Here is an 18,480-nt window from a genome sequence, read left to right on the forward strand (position 1 = left end):
AATTCCGCCCTACGCCTCCTACATGTGCCTGCACCCGAGCATATTCCATTCATTCGGGTGCAGGCACATGTAGGAGGCGTGGGGCAGAATTTTCAGCAAGTGTTTTCCGCTTGCTGAAAATATCCACCCTACGCCTCGTCTGGCATTAGCCTAAACAAAGAATATCTTGCAGATTCCTTCTTTTAACCGTCAAAGCCCTCCATTCCTCTGGTCCTCACTACATCTGTTCTCTTGTGTTTCCATACGTTCCTGGCTGACTCCTTCGTTCCTCACAGAGCAACCACTTGGTTGCACCCCCCACTTCTACTGCCTTAAACCTTTCTGCCTTGCTGCCCCTTACATTTGGAATGCGGAGATGGAGAGAATCCTCCCTCAGTCTTTTTAAAACTAAACTTATAGACTACCTTTTGGAGCACTCACACAGCACCTGATCTGGAAACTAGCACTTATATTGTAATGTCACCAGCTGTGACCTACAGCACTTATATTTGCCTATTTGTGTCTATAAGTTACCCTCCCATCTAGATTGGGACCTCCATCCTCTTGTCTCTTTGACTCTTAACTTGTTGCAACTGTACCTTGTATGTATTATATTATTAAATTATACTTTTTATGTATCTATTATTATTTTAATAACCACCTGTTTATATTAATCTATTCTACTGTACAGCGCCATGTACCGGTACATAAGTAATGCTTTATAAATAAAGATAAACGTACATACATAAATGGTTCTTGGGTATTTAAAAATGTGCTTATAGCTATACTGACCTCTTTTTTTTTCACCTGCTTTAAAAAAATGGGGGCATTGCATGAAAATTTAGTGCATGAAAATGAACACAATTTATGTTAATGATTTAATAACATTTTTTTCAGAACTACCAATTGGAAATGCTTTTTGGATTTAAAAATATAACTCCACATGAAAATTGTAAAATACTTTTTAAACAGAAAGCCACACCTAGGCATAATAATCAGGCACAATTTTATTAGTTACAAAAATCCTTCTAATAGACAGAAATTTCATTAAAAACACTTTAAAATGTTAGAACCCAGCACCATTGCATCTACCACTAGCCCAATGCTCCAAATACATAGTATTAAATAGCCTGAAGTAACTTACTTAAAAGTAACTGTATGTATCCCCAGGATAATCCAAAAGGTAACAAAATGTCTATAAGGTACTAATACTATGATAGAGATACAAATTCTAATTATATCAGGTTGGAACTGCTGTCACCAGAATTGTCCAATACTTTTATTTCCTGCTTTCTGTAAATGGTTGTCACCTGTTGCACTGATGCATTATACTTACTTATTAAAGGGCATGGAAAGGCAAAGTCACTTGGGGGTGCCAAAATGTTAGGCACCCCCAAGTGACTTTAATCGCCTACCTTTTACCCCGGGCTGGTGCCCCTGTTGGGAGAGAACAGCACCAGCCCGGGGTAGCTGTAGTGCTTCCTCCTTCCTTTATCGCCGCGCGCGCATGCGCAGTAGAGTGAAAACCCGAACTTAAACAGAGAAGTCGCCTTTTCACTCTACTGCGCATGCGCCTGACTCACAGCCACAGCTTAACAAAGGAGGAAGCGCATCGCCCCAGGTGCCCCAGGCTGGTGCTGTTTTCTCCTAACAGGGGCACCAGCCCGGGGTACATGTTAAGCGATTAAAGTCACTTGGGGGTGCCTAACATTTTGGCACCCCCAAGTGACTTTGCCTTTCCTTGTCCTTTAATAGTCCTCCTGACTTAGTTATACTGAATCTGTATACACTGTAACTACCATAAAATTTAGGTTGATACATTTACTGCTGTTATACTTATGGTTACTTAAGTACCTTACTGATATTTTGTTACCTTTGTGTACTTGGGGTGCATACAGTTACTTTAAAGTAGGTGAGTTCAGGCTACTGTTATTTAATACTATGTATTTGGAGCATTGGGCTAGTGGTAGATGCGATGGTGCTGGGTTCTAACATTTTAAGTGTTTTTAATGAAATTTCTGTCTGTGAGAAGGCTTTTTGTAACTAATGAAATTGTGCCTGTTTATTATACCTAGGTGTGGCTCTCTATATAATATAGTATTTTACAGTTTTCATGTGGAGTTTATAATTTTCTTATGAGCCCCCTACCTTAATCACACTAAAAGCCTGTAAATTAATTTTGCTAAAGGCGTGGCATTATAGGAATGTGTTGTCATGCTTTGTTTAGGATTTAAAAACATGCAGACTAATATAGGTGAATCCCAGATGGGGAAAGGCCTAGGTTTACTTGTGGATAATAAACTTGTCAGCCTCAGCAAGGGCCTGAAAGATATTGCCCTGTATTTAGGGTGCATAGGTTCACAGGAGTAGAAGGTAAATCAAGAATATGCAGTGTTGGTCTGAAGTAATAAAATGGAATTTTAGTTTACAGTATTGAAGAGGCACTTTATTATAATAAATATGTAAGTATGTAATATGACCATACTATAAACTCCCTGGTGTCACAAGTAGATTTTTCCAAAGGACAGGAGGGCATTCCATGATCAGGGCCATATTTATATATAGGCATCCAAGGGCCTAGAGAAGCAGCCTTAGTAAGTAGAGATGTAGCGAAATGTTCGCCGGCGAACTAATTCGCTCGAACATCGGGTGTTTGCAAGTTTGCGAACTTTTCGCGATGTTCGCAATTTGGGTTCGCCTTAGGCGTTTTTCCGCTGCGTTTTTTTCTTGGCCTAAAAACGCTGCACAAGCCACACATGGCGTTTTTCAGCCTAGTACTGGTGTAAGCAAATCCCGTTTCTATGGTGCTAATAGTGTGAAATAGCAAAAAATGCAGCGTATTTCCACTAGGTCTGCCAGCTGCCTTTGCGTATACATAGGAATAGCTTGCATTTTTGCGCAACGCTGTGTCAACAATGTATGTTTCAGAGAAATTTTTGCCCTTGATCCCCCTCCTGCATGCCACTGTCCAGGTCGTGGCACCCTTTAAACAACTTTAAAATCAGTTTTCTGGCCAAAAATGGCTTTTCTAGGTTTTAAAGCTCGCCTTCCCATTGAAGTCTATGGGGTTCGCAAAGTTCGCGAACTTTCGCACTTTTTGGCGTAAGTTCGCGAACGGGTTCGCGAACTTTTTTTTTGAGGTTCGCTTCATGCCTATTAGTAAGTCAGGTGTCTATATTATCCCTAAATTTTTTTAAAAAGAAAAGTAACCCTCCCAGCTGCCAACAGACACTCCAGCATAAATCCAACAGCGGAAGGGGGAGGATGAGGGGTCAGATGGAATCTTCAGTGGATGTGACAGTTGGGACATCAGGTGCAGGGATGCACGTGATGTCATGGGGGGGGGCTGCAGTTAGGTTTCATGCCTAGGTGAGATTTTAAAAGTTGTGGAATTTTCGCAGGGATGCACCGAACCCACTATTTTGGGTTTGGCCAAAATGAATTCTGTTGAATCCTGAGCCGAATCCAAATTAGCGTATGCTAATTAGTAATTCAGAAGGGTTAAAATTTGCCGCTCAAAAAAATTTTCCTCCCAAAATTTAACCCTTTCTGAATGCTAATTTGCATATGCTAATTGTGATTTGGATCTGCCAAAACCAAATCCATCATAAAAAGGCTGGATTCCGCCCGAATCCCAAACTGAATCTGGGATTCGGCGCATAACTAGAATTTTCCCCTGAAATGGATGCTGTCAGATACATTAGTTATTTTGAAGAAATGCTTGGATTTTTTTTAGTGTAAGAAAATAAAAGAATACTGGTATTTATACTTACTGCAATATAAAATACTGAAATAGAGACTGGCACAATTTTGTAGTCAGAAAATAGTTTTTATATAAAAAGCTAAAACAGAGACTGGTACAGTTTTGTAGTTAGAAATGAGTTTTTCCCTATTATTTAGCAATTGTCAGTATAACGAAACCTTTAATAATTCAAACAAAAACACCACATTTTCGCACAACAGTTTGAAACAAAGCAACACGTTGAAATAATGATTCCCGTATGAGCCGGAAGAAAGGGCAGGTTATTTCATCCAGATCCAATAATCGCACTGTTTGGTTGAGCACGCATCTAGTCTAGCAAGGTTTCCTTAACTAGAAAGCCTATTGGATGACAGAGTTCTCAATATCCGATTGGCTGCGACAAGCAAAGTTCTTTAGGATTGGTTGAATTCCCCAGCGCCTAGTTTGAATTCGGAAAGTAGCAACAGTCGGGAATCACGAGTCTGCTGAGAGCTGCCTGTCCCGGGAGGCGGTGGTTTCGGTCCGGGGCTCACAGGGTAATACCAAGGGTCATTATAACACAGGTTAGTTTTGTTGTAATTGGGAGATTCTACATATGTTTCTATATTCAGTACCTTGGTATGATCCCTCTTAGTTCACTGGCTTTGAGGTTTACTTCTTCTGTCTAGATATCTGCCCTATATGGTTTATTATTTATGTATTTATAATCTTTTCATACGAAGGTTGTCCCAGTGACTGGCGATCTATTGTGCTGCCACTAGTAACGCATACAGGGAGTTGTTCAAAAGTAGGGGTATTATATTTATTATTTGTCTGCTGGGTAATGCAGGAAGTATATGGTGGGAGTGCTGTCTAAAGCTAAGTGCTGTCTGTTTCCATATAGTGGGTCAGGCATTCACTGTACTGATAAAAGAATTGTCAGTCATTTCTTTGATATTATGTATTACTGAGGGCTGGGTTATATATATAAATGATGTTGTGTAATGAAGAACCTGGGGATGAAGGGGGAGGTATAAAATCCCCTGGAGGGCTGCTTATTTCCCACTGGCCTCTACTACCCTGTTGTGTAGGTGTTTGACTGCAGTTTCAAATATCACAGTGTGTTCAAGTGCCAGTGTGTGTCACAAGCCAGTGCTGGGCATAACGTGAGTGTGGCTTTGAGTACTCCCATCTTTGCCATTCCCTCATGTCACTTGCCGCTATGCAGGACTTTTATGGTAACTTGCTCCTAAAATGTCATTCATCTGCCCTGGCCTAAAGAGGTCAGGAAAGTGTTGTGTGTGAGTATACAAACATATATATACATTTTTGTATCATAGACCCATGGAATTTGTCCACAGGGAAACATATACTTAAGATGAATTATACCAGAATTCCTTTAACTATAGTACAGTTAATAGCTATTAACAATTTTAACAGTACCTACCCAATCACCTAAACAATATGGTTACATTGGAAAGAAGGAAATCTATTTATATACAGTGAAGGAAAGGTTTAACTGCATGTAAATAAGTCCCTTTCCTGTATACTTACTCTAAACCTGTTTTTTTTTTTTTTTCTGGTACAAAAGTCTTTGTTCTAAAATTGCAAATGTTAAGTGCACTGTAACCTGAGAATGTGTCAGTAGTTTTGTTTGCTAAGTCATAGGGAAGTGACTTATGAAAATGGAATGTGCCTTTTCATATGTGCACATTCCATTCTTTTAGATGATATTGAATATCTTTTCTTTTTAGGTGGTGGCTTTCACTTCTGATATTGGGTTATTTATATTCATGACTTAGTAAGCAAGACATTACAGAAATATGAAGTGAATGTTTTGTTAATACTAAAAGTCTTAAAGGGAATGTCCATGTTTTTTTTGCATAATGAAAGCAAATTATACACTATATTCCTGTATAGATTAAAATATACCTAAAGGTTAAAACACTACTACAAAAGTCCAATTTGTTGAGCTACTTACAGTAAGGGAAATCACCACTACTCTTTGGAACCCAGGCTGGTGTAGGTTTTTATTGAAAAATTGCACTAGTCCAAGTTATATTTTTCTAGGTGCCACACACCTCAGGGGGATGGGGGGGAAGGTGCATGTTGGCCAATCATGAGTGGCATTTTCTTACATGAGTAGTATTGTTTCCTCTGTCTCTATTATCCTGCACCTTCTGTGGGGCAGACCATAGGGTAATGGAACACTGGGATGTTGTCTGACACAGATTTTTGGTTGTGTTGTACAAGGGATTTTCTCCAACACCTACTAAAATTATGGTATTATCTGTTTATATATATATATATATATATATATATATATATATATATATATATATATATATATATATATATATATATATATATATATATATATATATATATATAATTTTAACTAATTCTTGTGCTGCAGAAATCCTATATTCAACAGCTTTCAGTTAATAAATATTGTAAGTTGCGGTTACCAGGGACAACACTACACCCTTCTTGCTCTCTTTATATCTGTGATGAAACTAGCATACTCTCCGAATTAGGTCAGTCACACCCATAAAGCATAAACACTGTACATTACACTCACTTTTTGTTTAATGTAGTGGTTCAGACATGATTTATTATTAGATATCACCATACTGTGCTATTAGTTCTGTGTTAGTACTTCTCTCCTAAGGGTCATGGCAGGTTTGCAAAAGTTAAAGCAGCTGGATATATCTATACACACAACTGAGTCTTTGATTTTCTGCATTTACTCAGTGCTACCATTACTTTCCCTACTAGGTACAGGGCCTGAATAATCATGGTTAGCAATGTTGTATCCCCTGGCATGGGACTGCTCTCAGATGATGAGGAGAACCCAGTGTTTGAATCTACTGCAGCTGAATGTGGGGCAGGAATCCGAAAAGCACTTCTGTCTGACTTCTCTGTCATCTCACCAGGACTGGGCCATCCTCCCCAGGTATAGAAAGTCAACCCAGTCTTATGTTTCTTTTCAGTCCAATGCTGGACAGCTTGCTAGGAGTGAGCAAGGTTTGTTCTATGTATTGTTTGTTCTATAACTTTTGAGCTTACAAATACTTATTACGTACCTAAGCTGGCTGTACACAGAAAGATTTGTTTGCTTGGGCAGGTCACCAGATGGTATGGCCAAATCAAACCAATACCAAATATGTGGGTCGGCAGTCAGTTTCAGACCACATCCACTGGCTTTTGCAGTCCTCCTCCAGCCAGATCTTTTTAGCTAGCCCAATTGATATCTGAATGAGCAGTTACTTACTGTATATACTGAAAACTGATATCAAATTAAAATCTTTACATTTTTTAACCTAATTTATTAAATGTCAACTTTCTATTTAAAGAAAAGTAAAATCCTGTTTAATCCTGTTTTTTTATGATAAATTTGGGGGAAAATGTGCAATTAAATCACTATATATATATTTAAAAAAAAAAAAAACAACTTTTAATTCACAGTGCGTTTTTCTACCTACTGTAGACACATAGGTCAGATTCAGCCTTGAGCCAGAGCTCCTTTTTTTTTTTTTTTTTTTTTTTTTTTTTTTTTTTTTTTACATTTTCTGATAATCTATCCCCAGATGCAATATATTCAACAAAGCCCTTGTGATTTTTTTCTTTACAGTCTATGCCTGAGGAATCAAATGACAAAGTCATGGTTTATGTGAGGATTAGACCCTTTGTAGATGGGGAGTTGGAGAAAAAGGAGGACCAGGTGAGAGAGGAGTTATACCTGCTAAGATTAATATCTGGGAATTGAATGTCCTGCTTTCTGGCTAATTTTAAGATTATTTGCAGGGCTGTGTTGAGGTGGAGAATGAGGAGACCCTGGTGTTGCGTGCTCCTAAGGATTCCTTTGCAATGAAAAATACAGAACGCGGACTGGGGCAGAGTGTGCACAAATTTACTTTTTCTCAGGTGAGAATGTCATAAAGAATTTCATAAACATCTAGTACTACAAAGATTTGATAGTATAGAATCTGCTATCTGGAAACCTATTATTCAGAAATCTCAAAAATTTGGGAAGGCCCTAGACTCCATTATATGGTTGTCCAGATTACAGAAAACCCCAGGTTCCAAGCATTCTAGATAATACTGTAGATCCCATACCTGTACCAGTGAATTTTGCAAGTTACATGCTGGACTCTGCTTATGCTAGCGCTGTACATCAGGATCAGTATGCTCCTCGATAAACTATATAGGAAACTTTTGTCTGCCCAACACAGCATCTGAATGTGTGTTAGCCTTTGTGATTTATTATGTCAGTACAGAATGTGTATTTTGGCAAAAAAAAGTGCACAGGTGTGCATCTGTTCTGTGCTGGCAATGGTTTTGGGCTCTAAATCATGTTATGTAACAGAATAAAGGGGGTGTTGATCCCCTTCAAAGCTGAACTGGGCAGAAGTTAAGGTGTGCCAATGTATATTGCTACTTGGGCATTGTAAAGAACTGAGTAATTTTGTTCTGAATTGCACTATATGTTTATATGTGTATACATATGTTGTATGTATATTTATATAATATTTTTTCCCCTGTTTTATGAAGCTATTTGGACCAGAAGTGGACCAGAAGCAGTTTTTTGATGGAACTATGCGGCAAGTGGTAAAGGATGCTCTGAACGGCCAAAACTGGCTTATTTATACTTATGGCGTTACTAACTCTGGCAAAACCTTTACCATACAAGGTACATACTATCTGATCTACACAATATTTTATATTGAACATGTTGCAGATTTGCTTATATAGCAGGCTGTTTGTAGTCTAAGACTGTAACTTATATTTGCTGCTTCTTTATAGGGACTAGCAAGGATAGGGGTATTCTGCCTCGCTCTATTGCACTTATCTTTAACAGTGCCCAGGATCGCCTGTATAAAAGCTCAGACCTCAAACCTCTTTCTAATGAGGTGATGTGGCTGGACAGCAAACAAGTGCGACAGGAAGAACTTAAAAAAGTTTCACTGCTGTCTAATCTGAGAGAGGTCAGTATCTCAAATATTTATGTAGTGTTTTTCTCAAATTCATAAAATTTCTCACTTGACATATGTATGATATATATATATAACACCTTTCCCTTGCTGCTCTAAAACATGCAAATAATACAAACTGTATTCATCCATCAATTTCCTTACCCCCACCCCCCCTTTCTGGATTGAGAGTTTCCTACAACACCATGCAACAGCATAGGACTTTGTAGGATCCTACAAAATCTGATATTCAGATGCTATAATGTCAGATGTTTTGTTTTTTTTTGTTCATTTATTACATCCGACAGTCAGTGTATTTCAATGAGGAAAAAAAAGTCTGTTGGACACCATCAGATTTTATCTCGTCGGATGAAGAAGAAGCAGCATGAAGCTTTCCCTCCTGACAGGCGTGTTGAGTCGGATAGTAAATCATGTAGTTTACACAACTGATTTTTCTATCTGTCCCATTATATTTTGACCCATGCAAATATGTCTGTCTTGATGATGTTTTGTCAATCTGACGCCATCCTACAAAATCTCCTGTAAAGTTTAGTCATTAGTGTTACTCTTTCATTTATACTTAGTGTTTTATTGTATTTTATTTGCAGGAAGAACTTATGACCCCCCTAAAAAGAAGTGGTAATGAATCCCAGGTCCGGGCTGGCACAAGTGTTAGCTTTGACAGTGGCATTGGGGGACTTTCTTCTACAAGTCAGTTTGTCAATCAGACTTGTAGCCAGCTAGAAGGTAAAAGCCTAAACTGTTCTCTGTACTTTCTACACCTTGTGCCTTTTTTTATGGGAGTATACATTATTGTTAATGAAAATCTGTTTTAGAGACCTGTTCACGATGGAATGACCAAGAAGTAGTATCGCTTCAGGAGGCTGCCGACGTACAACTCTCCATCTGGGTATCCTATTATGAAATCTACAATGAATTTGTTTATGATTTACTGGACTTCATGCCTTCTGGTCCGAACCGTAAACGAACCACATTGCGACTGTGTGAGGACAGAAATGGGAATCCATATGTGAAAGGTAAAGGACAGCTCTGATAACTGTAATATATAGACTGGTTCATTGTCAATTTTTAGGATAATTAAAGAAGTCTTTTCTAATAGACCTCACCTGGATAAATGTACACAGTGCTGAAGAAGCTTGGAAGATCCTAAGAGTTGGAAGGAAAAACCAGAGTTTTGCCAGTACACATCTGAACCAAAACTCAAGCCGGAGGTAAGATGATGAAACTTGTTATAAAGGGGGTGCAAACAGCACCCCATGCTGATGAGTATTGCTATATTGATATTTTATTAATGCTATATAAATGGATGGGCTATAGCTAAGCTTATATCTGGTGAAAGATTGATTTCCCTTCTCAGAGTTGGATTTTAATACAAATAGGGAATGTGCAAAATAACCATGTTCATTCCATTTGCCTGCATGCTATAGGTGGCCATACACGCACCGATAATATTGTACAAAACCTTGTTTCGTATGATATTCGGTGCGTGTATGCCATATCTGAAGATCCAGCCCAGAACGTGAGTGGCCACGTGTGTGGCCATCTTAAGCCACCCATCTTGCTTGGGATGAGCAGAGGGTTATAGTTAATAATCTGAATTCAAGTTTATTTAAGGCTGTGGCACTGCCCTGTTTTGTTTTCGTATTTTTTCTTATTTATAGCCTTACAGTTTGCATCTTTTTCCAGTCACAGTATCTTTTCCATTCGGATTCTCCACATGCAAGGAAAAAATGATTTGACGCCTAAAATAAGCGAGTAAGTAATGTCTTACAGACTTGCATTCAATGTCTCCTGAAGCTCAAGTGGTTTACAATCTGTCTGGACTAATTTTCCATTTAATGGGGTCGTTCACCTTTACAACTTAGTTTGTACTTTTAGTATGATCGGTTGAGTGTCGTTCAAGCACGCTTCCTATCAGACCTGATGCATCAAACCCCAGAGGCTAACTGCAAGCCAAACAGCACAAGATGCAACAGATGAGGAGTGCACCAAATCCAGAATTACTGCTTCAAAATCTTTATTGCTAGCAATAAAGCTTTTGAAGCAGTAATTCTGCATATGGTGCTCTCCTCATCTGTTGTATCTTGAACTTTTTAGTATGATGTAGACATTGACATTCTGAGATTGTTTGCAATAATTCAGCAGCTTTCTAGTTTGGTATTCTATCTGGTCGCTGATGTCTTATATTCCCTAGCAACCAGACATTGGTTTAAAAGAGAGATTGGAATTTAAATAGCTGAGGGACTGAAAAGAAAGATAAGTAATTACAAGTAACAATAAAATTCTGGCCTCGCAGAGCAATAGTTTTTTAGCTGCCGGGTCAATGGCTCTCACTTGAAATTGAGAATAGGTAGGTAAATAACTTAAAGTTAACTTCAAGGTGACGTTTCAAGATTGTAGTTATGTTCTCTGAACTGTTTAACTGTAATTTTACCATCCAATATCTGTAGGCTTTCTTTCTGTGACTTGGCTGGATCTGAGCGCTGTAAGGATCAGAGAAGCGGTGATCGCCTCAAGGAAGCAACTAACATTAATACCTCTTTGCACACTCTGGGCCGCTGCATTACAGTATTGAGACAGAACCAACAACAAAAGTGAGTTTCCTATCTATACCTTTTAGGGAAAAAAAATTATATTTTAACATTTGTAGTACATAGTGAGGACAAATAGTGCAGAGAATAGAAAGGGACTGGCAAATTTGCAACTTTTTGGTTCACATATCTCTTTCTGTATTTTTTTGTACCAGATTTTTATACATGCATTTGTTTTGGTTAAGGTTGCGACAGAACGTGGTCCCTTTCAGGGACAGTAAGCTGACCCGCATATTCCAGGCATACTTCACTGGGCGTGGGAAGTCTTGCATGATTGTAAACATTAATCAGTGCGCTTCTACATATGATGAGACTCTTTATGCCATGAAGTTTTCAGCCATTGCCAGCCAGGTATACACATCGTCTTGGTGATCACACACTTATGGCTTACTTAATATTCTGTTCCACTGGCCTTACTCTTTGCTGGAATTTTGTTTCACAGTTGGTTCAAGCTCCACCAGTTAAAGTGAACATTCCGTCCATTCAGTCACTCATCAAGGAAAGCACCATGCTAGCCAATCGCAGTTACACAGATGAGGAGGATGCTGACGAAAATTCTGATGAAGAAAGCGAGGAAACGGATATTGCAAAATTTAACAGAGAGGTTAGCATCCTCTTTCTTTTTTTTTTCATACCTCCCATACTCCTGTTTTCCTGGCTAAATTAAGTTTTGAATGTCTTCTTTTTTTAACAGGAGTTATTACAAGTTATTGAGAACATGAAGGAACTAATTGTAAAGGAGCGTCAGGAGAAGCTGAACATGGAGATACAAATCCGTAAGGAAGTTTGTAGCGAAATGATGGATATGATGCAACAACAGCAGAAACAGCATAGGTAAGGGCGTCATTAAATAACATGGAAGGCTTAATAATGGGATCTTGCCATTATGCTAAGCTTCTTTTACTTTTTTAGTGAGAGCCTGGAAGATGAGCGAGAATTGTTAGAGGAGATATACGAGGGTCGGCTGGAGAACCTTAAAGAATCTCTAACAAATTATTACAAACACGAATTGGAGGTCAGTGGATGAACCATCCTTGTAGAGTGACAAATTTCTGAGATGGGGCACTAAAGAGTAACTTAAAATTCTCTGTTTTCTGAAATAATCAAGTCAGTTATATTTCCATAACATAATTTTTTATGATAATTCCTCTATTTTCAGAAATGTTTAATATATATTTAGAACCAGCAGTACTTTTAATGACTACATTTACAAATAACCCTAAAATCATTTAAAAAGTTAATGTGTATAGCATTTTTTTTTTTTATGATTTTGTGGCAAAAGCTTTATTCTTATAAATAATACAATTAATGAATTTAGTAAAAGTGACTTCAAATACTCCATACTCCAGGCAAATTCATGTTATATATGCGCTTCTCTCTAGGAAAGAGATGAGAGGATTGAAGAACTGGAAGCTGCTTTGAAGGAAGCCATGGAAAGTGTCCATTCCATGCCAAGCCAGCCGACACAAAGAGAAGAAAGTCTCTCGGTCAGAAGGTCTAAGCGATTAGCAACAGCTGAGGCATCTAACACAGACAAATTTAAACAAGAGCTCCTGAATCTGAAAATGGAGCTTCAGTCAAAGAATGAGGGTTAGTCTGCCTTTAAATTAAAATTTAGAACTGCTTAGGAATAATCTGTGAGAATAATGAACAGCATTTTACATGAAATATCAGTTGTACTGTATCAGGTCAGGGATGGGTAACCTGTGGTCCTTTTTCTGCACAGCTCCAAGCATCTTATTGACTGCTAAATGCAGCCAGAGCTGGAGTTTTTAGTTGACTTAAATAATGTTGTCTAAGCATCACATAAGCCATTACAGAGACATCAATTTGTGGTCGTGGACTTTATTATTAAATTTTTGTTTCAGAAATTGAAAAGTACAAGAAAATGCAAGAGCCTCCGGTCTCTGCCCGATCATATACAGCTGATGTTGATAAGAAGATTGTGGAAGGGCAGAGAGTAAGTTGTTTTTTTTTTTTTTTTGCTAATATAAAAGTGTGGTTTTGCTTAAGGGAGGAGTGCCCCCTAGTATTTTTAAGATGACTTTTAATTAGAGCAATGATAACATTCCCTAATTTTACAGCTTTGGCTCTCCTGTAAAATTCATACTCACTCATTACTCTGCCTGCTGCTACCTGAGCCCCACTGGGAGGTGAGCGGTTGTCCACACGACTAAGGAGCTATCCGATACCTGCTTTACTCTTGTGTAATGACTCCCATGCCAGTGTTACAGGGGTTATGTTCAGTGCCCCCTGAGTATTTACTGGATTCACCACCCATACCATTTGTACGTAATATAGTTGCCTAGGTATTGGGTATGTTCTGGCCACTATCTACAGCTCAGTCCCACCAGAGCCCCAGCCCTGGCAGCTCATGTTTAGTATAGAAAACGAGTAGCACTGCTAACTTTAGCAATATTCTCTTTACCAAATAAACCATAGCTTTATTACAGTGAGGCTATTAAAATACTTTTTGGCAATTTTGGGATCTGATTTCATTGCGTGCTCTTTTATTGATAACATGCTAATTTCTCTTGGCTCAAACTAATTTTTGAAACTGTTTAGTCAAATGTTTGTCATGTGAACTGTTGGCTTGTATGCAAGATTGAAGTATTTCTTCCTTGATTCCAAAACTCATTTCTCAAAGTTTTTTAATCCTGAATATCCAGTAGTTTTAGGGCAAGTGGCTTTTTTGTCTCTTGAAACTATTTGACTGCCAGTTCATCTGCTATTAATATTTAAATAAAGTGACTTTTTTTGCATAATGAAAGAAAATGTAATGCTAAGCAAATTTCCAAACATTTGGAAGGGATTTATTTGTAAATATAATTGCTATTAAAACCAGTACTGGTTTCTACTCTTGGCTCTGGCTCTTGAAAGAAATACGACTTTCAGTTAAATTACCTTTTACATGAACATAGCCACTTGTGCATACATGGCCTTAACTGGATATTGATTTATTTAACAAGAATTACAAGTGTCACTGGGTTATCCTAGGGGCCTTGCACATTGATTAGCTTCATAGAATTGTATATAGGGGTAATGCATTTTGTTTTTAGCCTGTAAATGTTTCCTGTATTTTGCTTTTCCAGCTTTATGGTCTGGGCTCTCTTCACAAGTGCACCGATTTTCAGCACACAAGAGCTCTTTGGGTAACAATCTCATTGCCTGATTCCACCCTTTCCCATCTCATGGTTCTGGGGGCAGCTTTGGCCCAGAGTGCTCTAATGACTGTAAAATATGGGCAATCCTGCTGATTTTATTATGCATTGAGCTATTCAACTCCAGTCTACAGGTGTCTGTTGCCTATGGTGCACATATTCAGGATACCTCAAAGGCCAGTGGAGGGAGTTGTCAGAATTGTACACCTAGTTTTCAGTCCTTATTTGGGACCCCCGCTTAAGAAATTTTTGAAAATGTGCACTGTTGGCGAGGCCTTGTCTGGAAAACAACCAATTTAAAACCATGATTTATACATTACCAACCTCACACCCTTTCCATATTAACTTTTAAGATTTTTCTGAAACTTTAAGCTGTTGCTTTGCAGCCTTCCTTTTTTAGCATGTTACTTTGCAGTTTCATTGGCCAGAGCCCATGCTGCTTTTTTTTTATATTTATATAGTCTAGGTCAAGAATATTCAACTTGTAAACCTCCCTCTTCAGTTACCCCCTTTTTAAAGCAACTTTGGCTGTTAGGATACAGGCACCAGTAGTTCAGTGATCCTTGTAGGGCAAAAGGTTGGAAAAGCCCTGAGACCTTTCATATTTATAAGACTTTAATGTACAGTCTGCTCTCTGAAGAAACTAACCAAATTACAAGTCGGTTAATTAGAATTAGCCTTCCAGAACAAAGTAGGTAGGTTCCAGTGTAAAGCAAAGTACTTTTTAGATTCACTTCTACATCTAATTTAAAAAAAATATATATATATATATATATATTTTTGCACTAAAACAATAAACAGAATGCATGTTCACGACAAGCCCTATTTATTGAGCTCAGAAACCCTATTATAGTTTTTATAAATACCCTGCTGTGTAGCCATGGGGGCAGCCATTCAAGCTGGAAAAAAGGGAGAAAAGGCACAGGTTACATAGCAGATATCCGATAGATATGTTTTCTGCTATGTAACCTGTGACTTTTCTCCTTTTTCCAATGGCTGCCCCCATGGCTACACAGCAGCTTTGTTTATATAAACTATTGTAGAGTTTCTGAACCAAACACACCAGTGTTGTCAGTGCAGGGCAACAGTACATTTTATTTTATTTTACGTTAAAATACTTCCATTTTTTGGTGTTACTGTTCCTTCTAAGGGCAGAACATACAGTATCGGTTTTTAAATCACAGATAAGACTTTCTGTACAAAAGCCACTTTGATGAACATCATTTTATTGGATGTTAATTTCACGTCTTCCAGAAAATATTCATCTGTCTGTGGAGACTTTTCAGATATTTGTAAATAATTAGCCAGAAAAAGCAGCAGTATAAGACCAACCATGGGCTCTGTTCATTGAAAACATGTCTGATTAGCAGTTTAACTGCTGACCATCAGGTTGCTAGCAAGCTTCCTGGTATAAGTGCTCTCCAGAACCTGAGGTAGCACCCCTGCTTTTAGCTGCACAGCAAAATAAATGCCCTTCTTTAACCATTTCCATCCTTTTGCTCTGGGTAGATCATAGGGTGGTTCTGGTGAACTGGTGTGAAGGCTGATCGTGTTAGTTAAAAATAATAATCTGGCTTTTCCTTTTACAGAATGTAAGATTATTGCGCACTGAATTGCAGAGGTTTGGGGATTCCTTGCAGCAGGTGGACAGGGTGTGCTGTCATACAACTGGAGCTGAGAAACTGAGGCAAGCTCTTGGTACTTGTGATGATATACTGTCCAAACAGGTAAGCTATACTCTTATCTGCAGTTGCTGTTTGCATTCCTAAAAGACTTAAGCTGGCCATACACGCACCGATACTGGTTTCGCACGATATTCGGTGCGTGTATGGCATGTCGGCGAGTCGACCGATATCGCAGGAAGTCGACTCGCCGATCGGACCGGTTAGAAAATTTTGATCGGGCGCCATAGAAGGCGCCTGACCAAAATCTGCCGTCAGGGCTGAATCGGCAGAAGGAGGTAGAAATCCTATTGTTTCTACCTCCTTATCTGCTGTTTCAGCCCTGACGGTGTGTGGCGGATCTGACTATGTTTCGTGCGCCCGATGGTCGCACGAAACATCGTCAGATCGCCACGTGTGTGGCCACCTTTAGTTTGAATTGATGGTTAGACCTGTTATAGTAATGAGCAACCAGAGTTGCTCCCAGTGTTGGACCACCACACACAGGTTGGCAATATCTGGAGGGCCAAAGTTCCCCATACCAGTTGCATATTCCTAATGTTGTTCTGCCCACTTTGAGAACATCTGAATAATCTGCTAGCTCTTGGACATCTACATTTAAGGTATCCTCTGCTCAATTCAAAGTTGTTACCAACACTATAAAATAGTATTATTTTGCAAAGTGGAAACACAACACATTGAATGTATTAACATATTGTTTCATCTGCAGGAAAGGGCTCTGGCAGAACTTCAAAATAACATGGTGTTGGTGAAAATGGACCTGAAGAAGAAGGCTGTTTGCATTGCTGAGCAGTATAACACTGTACAGAAACTACAGGGAACCACTTCTGGCTACAAACGGCTCTGCAATAATGAGAATGTCCAACCAAATAATCCAGAGAAGAAACCCTTCCTACGCAACTTCCTGGCAAGGACCCCAGGAAAGAGAGGACTTGCAGAAAACAGTCCCTACAGTCGCATATTGCGCTCACGGCGATCCCCTGTGCTTAAAACTGTTGCTTTTGGCACCACATACTGATTTTTTTTTTTTTTTAGTACTGCGCCTTCCTTGGACTTTTAGGTTTGAGTGTTAAGTCACTCAACTGTCTTCTAATGGCTATTCCTGTACAGTATCTTTTATTCTACTTAACTTTAAGGGGTCAAGTAAATCTTTCCCTAACACGCTTAGCCTTTTTTTATGTGGTTGAGCTCTTTAGCTACTTTACTTACAACTGCAGCTCTGTGGCTATTAGTACAACCCCTGGAGGTTCATGTATTTGTGGAGGGCAGGGGCTAGTACATTTGCAGTAGGGTTTGGAGTACTGCCGGATATGTGCATCAAGAACCTGGAGTGGCACACTGCATGTGATAAGTCCTTGACCTAGAGAAGAAGGCCTGCACTGATCAAACTCATAAGAAAAGCCCTTGTGCAACCCCAACCCACACACCACAATGCATTGTGTCGCTGCTGGCTGTGACGAGCAGCACATCAGCTCTTTACCATAAGACCAAAAAGTTGTTTGGGCTGTACTTGCCAAAGAGTGTGTGTTCTTCCCTTCACCAAAAATCTATGTATAAGTGAATGTAATATTACATATCACCAGCAACAGCAGTATATAGATTCCAATACAAAAAGGGAAACTAAGCTAAGTATTTATATGATCGCCTTTTGTTTTTACTGCAGTATTTTACAGTTGCTCAATATAAGGGAATGTGTGCTGTTCTGTTTGTTTGTTCTCTTCACATGTGCAATAATAGAATGTATCATCTGGAATAAATCACTTTGTACAGTGTAACCGAGACTGTTCTTGGAAATTGATCATAAAAAAATAAGCAAACCACATCAAAAGTAGATTTGGATGGCCAGCACAAATGGGGTTTATGTGATACTGACACTAATAAACTACTCTTCAAAATATGAATGTACATTAAAAGTTCCCTATAGATCATGTTGATCATTTTTCGATCATAGATTTGCTTTTGTAAGGAATTGTTTCTTGATGTCCCTAAACCTGACTGTTTTGCCAACCTGACTGTCCCTTCCCAACCTGTCAGTTATAGCTTCTAATGCTAATGGATTCCTGCTGCACAAATATGGCAGCCCCCTTATAGAGCAACATGGGGGATCAGATAGGTAATGTAAAAGAATCGAGCAAATACTTTTAAGGCAAAATTGTAAATTGCATGCAGGGACTATGTTATGATAGGTGTAAAATGGTTTAATTTCTGGTGTCCGTTAAGTTGCTTGTCTCAAAAGGCATTGTGTCCCAACCCCCAGAATAAGTTTTTTGTTTGTCTGGCCTTCCAGGCAGCAGCTTCTCTTCTGTTTAATCGATTTTTTTTTTTCTAATATTGTGCGGCATATATGATTAA

General features: G+C 38.7%; 1 protein-coding gene across 2 annotated transcripts; it reads left to right on the forward strand.

The window, feature by feature from the left end:
- The first annotated feature begins 4,141 nt into the window (after positions 1–4,141).
- kif20a (kinesin family member 20A) lies at positions 4,142–17,903 on the forward strand. Of its 2 annotated transcripts, XM_002936835.5 has the most exons (20): positions 4,142–4,284; positions 6,479–6,656; positions 7,335–7,424; positions 7,508–7,627; positions 8,255–8,393; positions 8,507–8,688; positions 9,282–9,420; positions 9,510–9,710; positions 9,794–9,905; positions 10,381–10,449; positions 11,145–11,288; positions 11,471–11,636; positions 11,728–11,889; positions 11,980–12,119; positions 12,198–12,300; positions 12,668–12,875; positions 13,154–13,245; positions 14,378–14,437; positions 16,036–16,173; positions 16,838–17,903. In XM_002936835.5, the coding sequence occupies exons 2-20, from the start codon at positions 6,498–6,500 to the stop codon at positions 17,144–17,146; spliced, it is 2,733 nt and encodes a 910-aa protein (XP_002936881.1). In that variant the 5' UTR covers positions 4,142–4,284; positions 6,479–6,497; the 3' UTR covers positions 17,147–17,903. The 2 variants fall into 2 exon arrangements, with proteins under 2 accessions (XP_002936881.1, XP_004912936.1); XM_004912879.4 differs by lacking the exon at positions 14,378–14,437 and having other exon boundaries at positions 4,143–4,284.
- The last annotated feature ends 577 nt before the right edge of the window (positions 17,904–18,480 follow it).

The sequence above is a fragment of the Xenopus tropicalis genome, chromosome 3 (assembly GCF_000004195.4).
Source record: "Xenopus tropicalis strain Nigerian chromosome 3, UCB_Xtro_10.0, whole genome shotgun sequence".
In the NCBI taxonomy this organism is placed as follows: domain Eukaryota; kingdom Metazoa; phylum Chordata; class Amphibia; order Anura; family Pipidae; genus Xenopus; species Xenopus tropicalis.